The 15,010-nt window shown below is 33.1% G+C and overlaps 1 protein-coding gene and 1 long non-coding RNA gene across 2 annotated transcripts; both read left to right on the top strand.

The window, feature by feature from the left end:
* The first annotated feature begins 9,105 nt into the window (after positions 1-9,105).
* On the top strand, positions 9,106-9,680 carry LOC122147855. The gene is made up of 3 exons (XR_006161859.1): positions 9,106-9,174; positions 9,370-9,472; positions 9,601-9,680. It is a non-coding gene; the product is annotated as an uncharacterized LOC122147855 (long non-coding RNA).
* A 115-nt stretch (positions 9,681-9,795) lies between these two features.
* LOC122147775 (integrin alpha-E-like) lies at positions 9,796-14,753 on the top strand. Its single transcript, XM_042771685.1, has 5 exons — positions 9,796-9,871; positions 13,085-13,193; positions 13,284-13,340; positions 13,544-13,666; positions 14,614-14,753. The coding sequence occupies exons 2-5, from the start codon at positions 13,085-13,087 to the stop codon at positions 14,751-14,753; spliced, it is 429 nt and encodes a 142-aa protein (XP_042627619.1). The 5' UTR covers positions 9,796-9,871.
* Positions 14,754-15,010: the final 257 nt, after the last annotated feature.

Genomic DNA, 15,010 nt, shown 5'->3' with positions numbered 1-15,010 from the left:
AAAAGTTGATTACAAGCAATGTACAATGAAAATTTGAACATAAATTTACATATGTGGTTTACAAAAGTATTCAGTTATCTGAGAATCAACCCATTTTAAACACTAAAAATCAATGAATGGTAATAGAAAAACATTTCAAAACACATAAATAAAACATGAACAAAAGTGAATAATGATCCTACAAATTCAGCTTTATCATAAAACATGAACAAAAACAACCCTAAACAAAAGGACAACAGAATAAACTATATCAACATAATCTAAAATAATTAAATCTTAAATCATCACCTCTATTCCCCCACCTTGCCGGCACCACCATGTCTAAACTGAAGTATTATGCCTGGATGACTTAAACATATCAAACAGATATTTTGTTATTCTTTTGTTATTATAGATATTCTCAACTCTATAATTAAAAACACATTTTCCAAACATCCACATACAAATTGTGTCTTACCATGGTATATTGTAGATGTCGTAAAATCATTTGGATCTGGAGTTCTGAATGCTGAGAAAAAAAAAAAAAAAAAAATTATTAGAAATACAGACACATATATACACACAATACACATACACAACACACACACCAAACCACACACACACACACACACACACACACACACACACACACACACATATGATATATATATATATATACTATATATATATATATATATGATATTATTATTATTATTATTATAGAGTGATTTGCTAACTTAATAATTAAAAACAAACATTTTTCGCAAACATCCACATACAACTTGTGGTCTTACCATGGTATAGCTGTAGATGTCGGTAAAATCATGATTGATTCTATGGGAGTTCTGATGCTGAGAAAAACAGGAAAAAAGAAATTATAAAATACACCCACGGATACACACACACACACACACACACACACACACAACACCACACACACCACACTATATATATATAGATACTATAAATATCATATACTATTATTATTATTATTATTATTATAGATATTCCTCAACATTATATATATAAAACACATTTTCCAAACATCCACATACAAATGTGTGTCGTTTACCATGATATATTGTAGATGTCGTTTAAAACTCATTTGGATCTGGAGTTCTGAATGCTGAGAGAAGAAAAAAACCACACACACATATAGTATGTACACACACACACCACACACACACACAACACCCACACCACACACACACACACACACACACACACACACACACACACACACACACACATATATATATATATATATATATTATGTATATATATATATATATATATATATATATATTATATATGTACAGTACAGGTCAAAAAGTTTGGAAAAACATTACTATTTTAATGTTTTTGAAAGAAGTCCTCTTCTGCTGATCAAGCCTGCATTTATTTGATCAAAAATACAGAAAAAAAAAAAGTAATATTGTGAAATATTATTACAATAGTTTTCTAAGAGTTTTTCTATTTGAATATACTTTTAAAAAAAAAATTTATTCCTGTGATGCAAAGCTGAATTTCAGCATCATTACTCCAGCCCTTCAGTGTCCACATGTAACATCCAGTCTATCACATGATCATTTAGAAATCATTCTAATATTCTGATTTAGTTATGAGTGTTGGAAACAGTTCTGCTGGCGAATATATTTGATGAATAAAAGGTTAAACGGAACTGCATTTATTCAAAAAAAAAAAAACATTCTAATAATATAATATTCTAATAATATATTTTCTTTACTATCACTTTGTTATCAATTTAACACATCCTATGCTGAATAAAAGTATTTATTTATTTAAAAAAAAAGAAAGAAAAAAAACATTACTGACCCTAAAATTACTGACCAGTAGTGTATATTGTTATTACAAAATATCTATATTTTAAAAACAAAGCTTTTTTTTTTTTTTTTTTTTTTTTATTTACTTCTTTATTCATCAAAGTAAAAAAAATCCTAAAAAAAAAACATTCAAAAAATCACATGTTCTGAAAAAATATTAAGCAGTGCAGAACTGTTTCCAACTTTGATAATGAATTGCATCATATTAGAATGATTTCTAAAGGATCATGTGATAATGATCCTAAAAATTCAGCTTTGCATCACAGACATAAATGATAATTTTAAAGTATAATAAATTTAAAAACAATTATTTTAAATTGTAATACATATATCACAACATTACATTTTTTTTCTGTATTTTTTGATCAAATAAATGCAGGCTTGATGAGCAGAAGAAACTTCTTTCAAAAACATTAAAAATAGTAATGTTTCCAAACTTTTGGTCTGTACTGTATATATATAATTTTATAGATGTTTGACTTGAAGAAGCATGTTCTTGAAGAGCAAACCATTTATAGCACAACATTATATATTTGTTGATATCACATAATACAGTAAATATATTTTTTCTTCTTTATTGGCATCTCTGGTTCCATGAAGAACCTTTAACATCCAATCAAAATTTCACCTTTATAGTGGAAAATGTTTCTTTAGATTTTTAAAACTTCCTTCACACTATTCCTTTAAGATCTGTTCACTGAAATATTCACTGTCAAAATATTCACTGTCAAAAAAAGAGTGTGTGTTAAGAGTGTATGTTATATTTTGATATCATATAATATTAATAACCTATTAGCAGTAATTTCACACTGCATTATTAGCTTTCGAACAATAAGCAGCAATCCAATTAAATTCAACTAAATATGCATTTACTTAGGTTTTATAATTTCCGCATGTAAATATAAATGCACAAATGAAAATATATCAGCTGCAATTTAATGCCAATAATAAACCTGCTTATACTTTATTCATAATTAAAAAATTATAATAACAATAATAAATCTTACAATCTTGAGAAATTGTTTTACTGAACTTACCTTCATGGTGTTCTTCATTCGTAGAGCTAGATTTGGATGATCTCATGCATTTTTCTGTCAAGGACTGCAAACGGTTTTGTAAACCTGAATATTGTTTTACAAACAAATAAACAGGAGGATTTATTATTTGGCTAATACTGACACATTGAATTTTGCTGTGGATAGTGAATGAAAAGTACTGCTAACCAGTGCGATTGAATATAATAAAAAGAAGAGTAAAAACTCCAGCTCCAGCAACAAAGTATAACCAGGAGTTGCGATTAGAGTTCAGCTGTTCAGTTTCTGAAAAAGACAAGTAATGTTGTAAAAACATGTAAAATCATTCAGCTGATTTTGTCTTAATAATTTATTATTTGTCTCAAATAAAATATAGACCATTAAATGATTCCTGCTAAATTTGAAAGAACTCATTTCTAATTTCACTAATTCAAACTAACATTTGCCTGAATGCATGCTAGTATATTTATAGTACTAAAGACAATAAGACCCCTGATCTTACTGTACGGACATTCAATGATCTTCACCCTCCAGCATTCACTGTTCAGCTCACAAAAGTAGGTGCCAATGTCTGAAGACTGCAGATCATGGATGAGGATAGAGAAGTTTCCTCCTCTGGCCAGATTAGGGAAAGAGCTCACTCGTCCATCACTAGGATTATCAAAGTAGATAATGCCATCGTTTGTGATCGTTACAATACTGGAATAGTGGCTCCATTTTATTTTCTCTGTTTTATCATAATGGCTTATATTAAAGTGACATGGGAGAGAGACTTCAGATCTCAGAGAGGCTCTGATGGTAACATCTGTGCATCTTGTATTCCAGCGGTCCAGAGCTAAACAGAAGAACAGCATCAGAAGAATAAATTTCACTGATCCAATCTCTCACAGGTATTGAAACAGAAGACATATTTCTATCTATAACTTACTGTTTGAATACACCAGAGCACCAAAAAATATCCAAAGTTGTGAAATGTACACCATATTTGTCAAGAAAAAATGTCAGTGCCAATCACCAAGAACTAATAGAAGCCTAATTCAAAGAAGACGTCAAATAACACATATACAAAAACACAAACTAAGGCATGCAAATTTATCTGATCCAATTGTGGTTGGAATGGTCACACTCATCCCTCAACACATCATCACCCCGCCCCCAGTTAAAGCTAAGTTGCCTTTCTCAAGTGATGTTTCTTTTTTTCATTTTTTTCTTTCTTTCATTTAATTTGCAGGACCACACAAAGCATGTGACAGTTTTGAAACTAGCTAACCACAGAGTTTCCTCTAAGCACTCTTGAGATTAACTTGCGTGTTTGAAATCGCAGAAACCTATGTGCCATGTCCCCCAAACTGTGCATGTGCAAAAAAGAAGTCATTTCAAAATGGATCTTTCTGAAAGCTAGATAGCCTGTGAATAAAAGCTTTTTGCAATGGACTCCAAGACGAGTATTTTAAAATGACTTTGATAGAAAACAGGAACTCCTATAAAATCAAATTTTAAAAAAACCTTTGTTCAGTGTGTATTTCCTAACAGTAGGTACGTCCATAATTTGTATTAAAAGATATATAACAAATGTATGAAACCAATATGTTTAATATATTTGTATAATTTTGTAAATCAAGTAATTTTTTTTTTTTTAATTTTTTTTTTTTTTACATAGGCTACATAAGGTTTCAGGGTTCTGTCATTTATTTTTGGTTTGGTGACAGAGTTCTGACACTTCTATCATCTTGTCTTTGTGTGAGCATGCAGTTTCATTCATTTGGGCCGTGCGCTCTTCTGCATCCTTGAGTCCTCCTTCCCTCGCCTCAACTGATAATATTTAAAATATATGTGCAACATGTTTTCCATAAATTACATTTATGTATCTCATATATTTATCAAAAACATATTTCACACACATTTCATTTTTGTATGTTAAATTCATACGAGGCTTCTTATATATCAATGACATACATCCCACATGTATGTAAACTATGTGCTATGCATACATGTGTAATTTGTATATTACACATACAGAAACATATTTGTGTATTTATAATTATATATGACACATCAATATATATATACATGCATAAACATATACATGGTATACATTTTTCTGTCAGGTGTGTTTAACTAGGGCTGGAGATTAACTCAGCTGAAAATATTCAGAAAAGGTTTGTTTGTGTGTTTGTGTGTGTGTGTGTGTGTGTGTGTTCTGGTATATATGGTTAATGAGAACACAAATGTGTATAATGACATTTAACATGGTTTATGAGGACACTTCCTGTGTCCCAGTAAACCAAAATGGGTTAAAAACATACTAAACAGTGTTTTCTGAAATTCAAAAATTGTGAGATAAACTCAGCTGAAAAGTGTGTGTGTGTGTGTGTGTGTGTGTAGTGGCCAGGAATTTGTTGATGTACCACTGAAGTGTTTCATTTTATTCTCCATAATAAATGTAAACAATTGATCGATTCATATGGATTTATTTTACAATCTCTTCATGAACTTGTGTGTCTTCAGAAGACTTGGATTCAATTGATCGATTCATATGGATTTATTTTACAATCTCTTCATGAACTTCTTGCAACATCAAGAGATTTGTATGAGTAGACTTTCAATGAAGGGACAGAAATCTCACAGTTTTCATTGAAAATAAATATTTTTTAAAAGATTTGTATCTCTTAATTTTTTAGTGTTGCAGTTATTACTGTTAAAAAATAGGTAGTGTAGGTAGAATTTACCCATTATTATATATTTTACTTGCTAACTAATATACTTCAGTAAAATCTAACCGATTAGCATGGGTTGCATTTACAACCCTCCAGAGTAATTGTTTTACAGGATGTACAGTACTTAACATTATTTCAATGGTTTTAACACAGTTTTAAACAACAAAATAATTAAAAAATGTTGTATAATAAGATAATAATATTACAATCAGCTTCACTGTAGAGAAAAAGTGCTGTGTTTGAAGTGTGTTTAGGGGGCGGATTTAACAGTCAGCAGCAACTGTGTGATGTTCTACTTTTTTTAAGACCACAAAAAGCTGCTCTGAGTGCCGAAATAGGCCAGAGGTCCTGATTCGACGTGATGCCTGCCACATATACTTTTAGTGTTGAAGGGGTGCGCACCTTGTCAAGCAGCTCTTGTAGAAAGGTTTGGTTCTCCTCTTCCTCTAATTAAATTACAGTTTTAATTGTTGGGTCACTAGATAGCCTGTAAATAAAAGCTATTTGCAATGGACTCTAAGAATGCCGACTGCCACATTTTTCTGCTAAAATCTCAGAGTTTCCAGTATCACATTGTCAAATAGCAAACTGTAGTTGTAGCAAACTCTTTCTGTCAGTTTTCCAATAACTGTTGATGATAAATAATTACATTATATTTTAATATAGTAGACATATTATACACATTATTAACTATAGCAAACATAACATTTCAGTATTTTATATTAAACTATAACGTTTTAGTAACAAGTGCCAGAAATATACCTTCAGTGTGAAGGTGGATGATATCAATATTGCTTTGTCCTGTTGTGTAACACAACCTCAAGATTTAATGATGTGCTTAATTTTCTCACAATTTACATTCTGCGCTGCAACAGAATTTGTCGTGGCTACTGGGGCTTAATGCGTAAGTGTGTTCATTCTGCATTTAGTTTATTCTATCAGTTTAAAATCTGGAAATGAATTGGAATTAGAAATGCATTCTTAATTTAGTCAGCAAACACAGTCTGAAAATGTTTGTGTATGTGCTGATAAACAGTTAGTCAGATCTTTAAAATGGTCTTCACTGATGTTGACATGTTCATTTAGATGTGTGTCAGTAACATAATGAAATAAAAATGAATATTTTAATCTTGTGCACTTGTGCAAATAGTGCATCCTTTTCAAGATCCTACATGAGTTGAGTTTATTGCATAGACTGGCTGTTTGAAGAAACATGACCTTAAACCTATGCAACATATGTTGTTAAATAAAGAATGCAGTATATTATCACGGGACAACTCAATTAAAAAAAAATTAAATCACTCACATTCATTTATAAAAATGAAACTTACGAACTCAGATTGTGATTTTACCTATTTTTTATTTATGTATTTATTTTTAATTGATAACTTACAGCTCCTTGATCACCTGTTCAGTTTTAACTCTTCCAGTTAAACAAATGGATAATTTTGCAGTACCAACAATAAATTGACCAACTGACATTTGAATTTCTTCCAATTTTACATACAACCAAGAAGAAAATTCTGCTTTGGAAAACAAACCAAAAAAGATTCAAAGAGAAGCTCTAGAAGACTATACAAAAAAAAAAAAAACAGAACAGAACATAACAATGAAACATTTTTTGCAAAATGGGCAATTTTCATTAACTTTAGGGTTCAACATGGCCACAAAAGAATTAACTGCTTCAGCTCCATGAAGTTATCTCCACAGAAGATCACCAACTCTTATTTAAAGGTGGTTTGTAAAGAACCCTCCACACTGTTTTTGTTGTTTCAGTAATCTCCAACTTGTGTCTCCAATCAGTATCTCTTCTACTCTTTAACCATTTAATAATTTTCACCTTCACAATACTTCTGTACAGTACTTTCCCTTTTACTGAAAAAAAAAATGCTCACCAGTATCCTTCTTGAACACAAGGTTAAAATTTATGTATCTCATATATTTATCAAAAACATATTTCACACACATTACATTTTTGTATGTAAAATTCATACAAGGCTTCTTATATATCAATGACATATATGCCACATGTATGTAAACTATGTGCTATGCATACATGTGTAGTTTGTATATTACACATACATAAACATTTGTGTATTTATAATTATATATGAGACATCAAAATATATATTATACATACATAAACATATGCATGGTATAAATGTGTATGTCAAGTGTGTTTAACTAGAGCTGGAGATAAACTCAGCTGAAAATATTCAGAAAAGGTTTGTGTGTGTGTGTGTGTGTGTGTGTGTGTTTGTGTGTGTGTGTGTGTGTGTGTGTTCTGGTATACTATATGGTTAATGAGGACACAAATGTGTATAATGACATGGGTACTACAACGGAAACATGGTTTATGAGGACACTTCCTGTCCCAGTAAACCAAAATGGGTTTAAAAACATACTTAACAGTGTTTTCTGATATTCAAAAATTGTGAGATAAACTCAGCTGAAATATGTGTGTGTGTGTGTGTGTGTGTGTGTGTGTGTGTGTGTGTGCGTGCGTGTGTGTGTGTGTGTGTGTGTGTGTGTGTGTGTGCGCGTGTGTGTGTTTTGTGACATATCAGGACACAACTTTGTATAATGACATGGGTATGACACAGGTATTACAACGAGAGGGTGACTTATGTGGACATAACCCATGTCCCCATTTTTCAAAACGCTTATAAACCATACAGAATGAGTTTTTTTGAGAAAGTAAAAATGCACAAAGTTAGGTTTAGGTGTAGGGTTGGTGTAGGGTGATAGAATATACAGTTTGTACAGTATAAAAACCATTACGCCTATGGGATGTCCCCACAATTCACAAAAACAAACGTGTGTGTGTGTGTGAGTGTGTGTGTGTGTGTGTGTGTGTGTGTGTGTGTAGTGGCCAGGAATTTGTTGATGTACCACTGAAGTGTTTCTGTTCGCTGATCAATGTAAATATGTGAATAAAAGTCTAAATTAAATCTGTTCATCATATAAAGTGATTGTGTGTCTTCAGAAGACTTGGATTAAACTGCTCAATTCATATTGATTTATTTTACGATCTCTTCATGAACTTCTTGAAGCATCAAGAGCTTTGGATGAGTAGATTTTCAGTGGAGAGACAGGAATCTCAGTTTCATTGAAAATAAATATTTTTTAAAAGATTTGTATCTCTTAATTTTTTAGTGTTGCAGTTATTACTGTTAACAAATAGGTAGTATAGGTAGAATTTACCCATTATTATATATTTTACTTGCTAACTAATATACTAAAATATAGAAGTAAAATCTAACCGATTAGCATGGGTTGCATTTACAACCCTCCAGAGTAATTGTTTTACAGGATGTACAGTACTTAACATTATTTCAATGGTTTAACAGTTTTAACAACAAAATAATTAAAAATGTTGTATAATAAGATAATAATATTACAATCAGCTTCACTGTAGAGAAAAAGTGCTGTGTTTGAAGTGTGTTTAGGGGGCGGATTTAACAGTCAGCAGCAACTGTGTGATGTTCTACTTTTTTAAGACCACAACAAGCTGCTGTCTGTCTCACTGTGCCAATATGTTTTTTTGGTGTGGAGTCTATCAAATTCACAAAATGTACAAAGGACTGCTTTTTATGATTGGTATGTATTTATTTACATTATTTTCAATTAATGTTTTTAATTATTTTTTTACATTTATTTGAGTTTGAACATGTTTTAAACTCTTATTTTTGAAAATGTATGGGCAAAAGTAAATAACATTATTTTAAAAAAATCAATCCTATTACTTTGTCCCTGTGATGTAAATTTATGTGGCCTGAATTATTAATGTTACAGTGATATACAGTGCAACCGGGTTCAACATTCAACATTCTCCCGTGAAGCATTTCACAAATGATGATCCACTCTTTGGGCAAAATGCTATTCAATCAACAAATGGGTTGGTCATTTATGAGATGCATTTGTTTGTGTAGAATTCAAAAGAGAGAGAGCGAGAGCGAGAGAGAGAGAGAGATTGTTGTAAAGAACATGTATTAATCTATTTTTTCTATTCTTATCATGTTTTAGAATTTTTGTTCCTTCCCCAAGAAATGGAAAATGTTTCAACTACACTCTAGAAAATGAATGTGCTGAAGTAAATTTTGATGGCAAGTTTGTCTGTCTTTTCGAAATGGAAATGTTGTTAATTTCATAATAATGTCCTCACTTATTTACACAAATACATTTTCACTGTGAAAATCTTTTAACATCAACTTCTTTTAAAGATGAAAAGCCTAAAGGCCTGAGACCAGAAGGATCAGTATCTAGTCTGACAGCCAAAGAGGATCAACTTGCTGTGGTATGTATAAAGATGTATAAACAGTCACACAGCATCTTTACAGTAGATTTGATCATTTTAAGATTTCAAGTGCCCCTATTATGGAATTTTGAAAATTACCTTTCGTGCAGTTTGTAACACAGCTCTAAGTGAATGATAACATCCTACTAAGTTTTAAATTTGAAAGTGCACCGTGTATAAAGTTATTGTATCTCAAAAGAAAGAGTCGACTCTGAGTCATTTAAACAAATTGTTTTTTAAAACATATCCTAAGCCTTGACGTCAACATGAAACATTAGCATATTGCACCCACTTGTTGCGCGCACAGACTCAGGAAAACTTGAATCTCACACCTCACACGCCCTGAAATGTGAAGACAAAAATTTCGCCGCCTAATGGCTGGCTGCAGTACAGGTCATTAATCCCACCCTCTCCATGTAAATCAGGGGGGTCAAACTCACTGTAGGTTGGGGGCTAGATCAGAGGAAATGTCCCCTTGTGTGGACCGAATTACATTTTGTTAAACCTTAGTTTGCTTACAATTACATTAATATTAACCATACAAACTACAATATAATTTACAAGAAGACTAGGAAACGCTTCAGTTACTAATGTAACCTTGGTTCCATGAGATAAGGGAATAAGCATTGCATTACACGCTTATGGGGTACACTCCTGTTTACTCTGATACTGAAGCCTGATTTGTTAAAGTTCCTGTAGCTGCACGAACCAATAATAGCCACTTTTCCACTGTCGGGCCAGTGCGAGCTAGGGCTTAAAATGGGCCGGGCGGGGCTAATAGCCTCGGACCTGTAGCACAGAGGCCAAAATAGCGCTGTGTTTCCACCGTCGGGCCAGAAGCTCCGCTGCGTGTCACTAAAACCCACCCTTCACACGCCTCTCTGGAACAACGTCTTGCAACCATATCATTTCACCAAAGAGAAGTTATCAGAAAACTAATAAGGAATAAGTCACTGGAACTAGCACGATCACAAAACAAACATGATAAAAGCGGCCATTTGTTTGCATGCTTTGTTAAATATTTAAATCCAAAAGCATGGATGTTTTACTATAATAAGTGATACATTGATCATAATTAATTAATTTATCAGGATTGAAAATTAGTCACACAGAAATAAAATGTTATGAACATAGTCTGTTATTCAGTCGAGTCTGTTTCTGTTTATTTGAAGATAAAAAAGAATGATCATTTATATATTTTTATAAAAGCTCCCGAACAAAAACCATTATTATATTTTGATGACATATGCTACGCGGAGCTAAACTCTCAAGACGAGACTTATGACAGATAAAATATGTTACTAAATAAATACACGATTGTGACAGAGAATAAGAAGCTGACGTCTGATTTCTCCAGCGGTCAAATTTACCATGTTTATTATGGTAACATTAATGCCTAGTGTTCATAGTCTTTTGCATCGCTTATAAATATTTCTGACCTTGTATGCTGATTATAATCCACATCAGATCAAGTTATTTCAAAAACTTGCTGCTGACTGAAAGAAAGTTTTTAGCTCAACTTATTTTAAAAAGTTTTTAATGCTGGTGTAAGCTGTTAGCTGCCCCGAGGAAGCACCGACAGAAACTCCGCCTTTGATCATAACCACTCCTCTAGCCCCAGCTGGCCTGCTTAGGCCCAAGGTTTTCGTTGGGCCAAAAAACTCGGGCCGCTGGCCCCGAGGAAGCACCGCCGAGGCACGATCAAGCCCCGAAAGTGAAACACGACTGGCCCTGGCACGCACTAGCACGCCCGCTTTTGGGCTATTGTTTCTAGTAGGGCTAATGGTGCTTCAACCCAACAAAAAGGGGTGGAGATGACTGCTATATAAGTCAGCTCTGAGTGCCATTTTGTCAGAATTTTATTAAATGATAGCGACAGTCATTGACTCTCGTGCAGCCTTATAGCATGGCAGCTTACACAATGCTTGTTCCCTTATCTCAAGGAACCGAGGTTACGTTGGTAACAAGAGCATTCCCTTTTGAATGCTCTCTCCTGTTGCGTTACACGCTAATGGGGAACGCATCCAATAGCGCCATGCTATAAACAAGTGCAGAACGAAGTCGCTCTGCGAGCCCAGCCATGGAGCACCTGTACTGATGGCTCCTGTAAGCATGAGCTAATAATGAGACCCAAGGCTGAGGACTACATAACAAAACCTTCTCCAATCATACACACAAGTGTTCATTAGATTAAACAAATCAATTATTCATTAGCTTAACAAACAATCACAAACCCCCTCAACCAACACCAGACTCGGTGCCTATATGTCTGTGAATGATGTCCAGGCCCCTGGTTACCATGGCAACCAGGACACCTCAGCAAAGATCTGATAAACTTTACGACCTAAATGTATGTAGAGAGAATCTTCCCTCCTACTTAATTCTCTCAAACAGAAAAAAAACACAATACTAAATAAAATCACACATTAAATTAATACACAAACAATTCAATCAATCATACACACAGCCCATGGCATTGTGTATGATTACTACCGTCTTGTATATGGTTTTGTTTATTGTATATTACCGTGGCTGAGAAGGGCAAAACAGATTACAATTATGAAAACAAAATAACAAATTACAAACGCAAATACAAATCTAAAAAACAAAATAACAATTCAGAAGACAAAAAAAATTCAGAAAACATTATAACAAATCAGAAAACAAAAAGGTAGGTTGTGTTTTCTGATATCACAGCTCCAGCTCACAATCATGGAGTCTCAGGCTCCAAATGAACAATTTAAATCAGTGCAAGATGACAGTCACCTGGGACATTTTGGCGAAATTGACATTTTAGTGAAAGGAAGTGGAGAAGTGTCATACATCTTTTCTTACTGTCTATGTAAATGATGCCCTCTACTGGTAGGGAAGAGAAATATAGCTGCTTGAACACTTCCTGTGGCTTCACCACTTGATGACAGTCTAGAATGCAATGAGCAATTCAGTCATTTATAAAGATAATTGATTTCCACTCAAAACCATAGTGATAGCACTTCCCCAGTGAAAACTTGTTTTTAAAATAACACTGTACTCTTAGTTAAGTCTCAATCACAGTGATTCTGTCTCTGTAAGTTAATAAAATCTGCCACAAATTCTCATTAAAATAGGACATTAACATTTATTTGATGAAAATTACAGTTGAATATGAAAGGGAATGACTTTGGTGAAGATAAAACTAAATATTTAGATTTGTGTCTATTTTCTTCTCTCAAGATGTGTAACCAAGTTTGCATAAAGAAGTCGGTAACTGAGGATTTGAATGGGGATTGCAAACTGATGGGAAATCCCACTGGGAAAGTCAAACTGAATCATGCTGAATTAGGTAAGATTGGATGATTTATAATGGTATTTCAGATGGAATTTCAAACAGATTAAATCCTACCCTGATTTTGCTAAATCTTTTTAATCTCAGTCAACAACAACAACAACAACAACAACAATCATTATCAAGGTCGATGGATTGGTCAAGGTGAGCCCACCTGAGAGAAAATGAAATTAACTTTTGACTCTTTTAAAGAATCTGGCAGACAGTAACACAAAAGATAAAGTTAAGGATTATGATGGTACTAATCTTTGTTCAGCCTTTAAAATAAATTACTTTATTACATCATGCTGGTGGCATGGAAAACAAAGAAAAAACAAGAAACCATCATTTCTGTGCATCTTTTGTAGATGCTGGGACAGAGATTGCTTTTGTGCTGGACGGCTCTGGTAGCATTGACCATGATGACTTTCAGAGAGCTAAAGACTTTCATCTACAATGTCATGTCCAATGTTTGGAAAACAGGTTTCAATGCAAGTATAAACTAAGGCATTTAAATGAGCAGTGTTGGGAAAGTTACTTTTAAAAGTAATGCATTACAATATTGCGTTACTCCTCAAAAAAGTACTAATTTACGTTACTTAGTTACTTTTTATGGAAAGTAATGCATTATGTTACTTTTGCGTTACTTTTTAAATATGAGAAGGGCTTGACTGTTTTAATATAAGAAGTTCTATTTATAGCAAATGTAAAACACCCCTTCACACCAAGAAGTGTGATGAATAAACCTCAGGCTGAAGGAAAATTACATTCACGTCTGTACAGTAGAACACAGGAGAACAAAGTTCAACACTCTTCAGCAATAAAAAAAACAACGAAGCACAGTTGATAGTTTATCTAAAATCAATTTTGCTTATTAGTGTGGTTGAACTAGATTATCAAAGGTCAGCAGCAAAGAACTTAGTTAATAAAATGGGATTAGATACATTTGTGTTATTTAACATTTAATTATTGCAGGTTTGTGTCATATTCTAAGTTTGCATTTCACTGTTTTAATTAATTTTGATGAATACTAACTCTAAATTTTTTGTGAGTAGGATTAATTAATGCACAGTCAAATTTAGTCTAGAACTACATCATGTTCACACAGCACACACAACGCCTCTGTACTCTGATTTCTCTCAGTATGGGGACAGGAGACTTGTCAGTCAATAAATGGAAAAACAAAGAAACTGGCGTTACTTTTTTGAAAAATTTTGTAAATTAAAAAGTAATGCGTTACTTTACTAGTTACTTGAAAAAAGTAATCTGATTACGTAACTCGAGTTACTTGTAATGCGTTACCCCCAACACTGTTGATGAGACACATTTATAGCCATTTTTGTTTTAAAGCTAAGTTGTTTTAAGTTTGTTTATACAATTTAAAAGGTATATTATATATTTTAAAAACCCCTCTGTCTTCAGTGTGACTTTGCGATAGTGCAATATGGTCTGGAGATCAGGACCGAGCTCTCACTGCTAGACAGTAAGAATCATGCCAGAGCTTTGCTAAAGGTCAAAGAAATACAGCAACTTGGCAAGCTCACAAAGACCGCCTCAGCCATCCATCATGTCCTGTGAGTTTACAGATTATGATGTGAAATACTAGACATTTTTCACATTAAGTGTTTGATTGGCATGCAGCTTTGTTGTTATTGATACGTTGATGTCACGGATTCACTGGTTTCATTGGTTGTTTACAGCACAGATATTTTCATCCCTGAGGATGGATCAAAAAATAACTCCAGAAAAATAATAATTGTATTGTCTGATGGGAAAATTTTGGGAGACCCAATGAAACTTACAGATGTTTTGAACATGCCACAAATGAAAGGTGT

Source organism: Cyprinus carpio, chromosome A15 (assembly GCF_018340385.1).
Source record: "Cyprinus carpio isolate SPL01 chromosome A15, ASM1834038v1, whole genome shotgun sequence".
NCBI classification, from domain to species: domain Eukaryota; kingdom Metazoa; phylum Chordata; class Actinopteri; order Cypriniformes; family Cyprinidae; genus Cyprinus; species Cyprinus carpio.
The sequence above is the reverse complement of the archived record's forward strand: the minus strand, read 5'-3'. Positions and strand labels throughout refer to the sequence as shown.

Bases quoted from the DNA above. Each gene is read 5' to 3' on its own strand.
- LOC122147775 (XM_042771685.1), top strand. From the start codon at position 13,085: ATGTGTAACCAAGTTTGCATAAAGAAGTCGGTAACTGAGGATTTGAAT. The intron at 13,194-13,283 runs GTAAGATTGGAT...TTTTAATCTCAG, and splicing joins ACTGAATCATGCTGAATTAG to TCAACAACAACAACAACAAC. The intron at 13,667-14,613 runs GCAAGTATAAAC...ACTTTGCGATAG, and splicing joins TTTGGAAAACAGGTTTCAAT to TGCAATATGGTCTGGAGATC.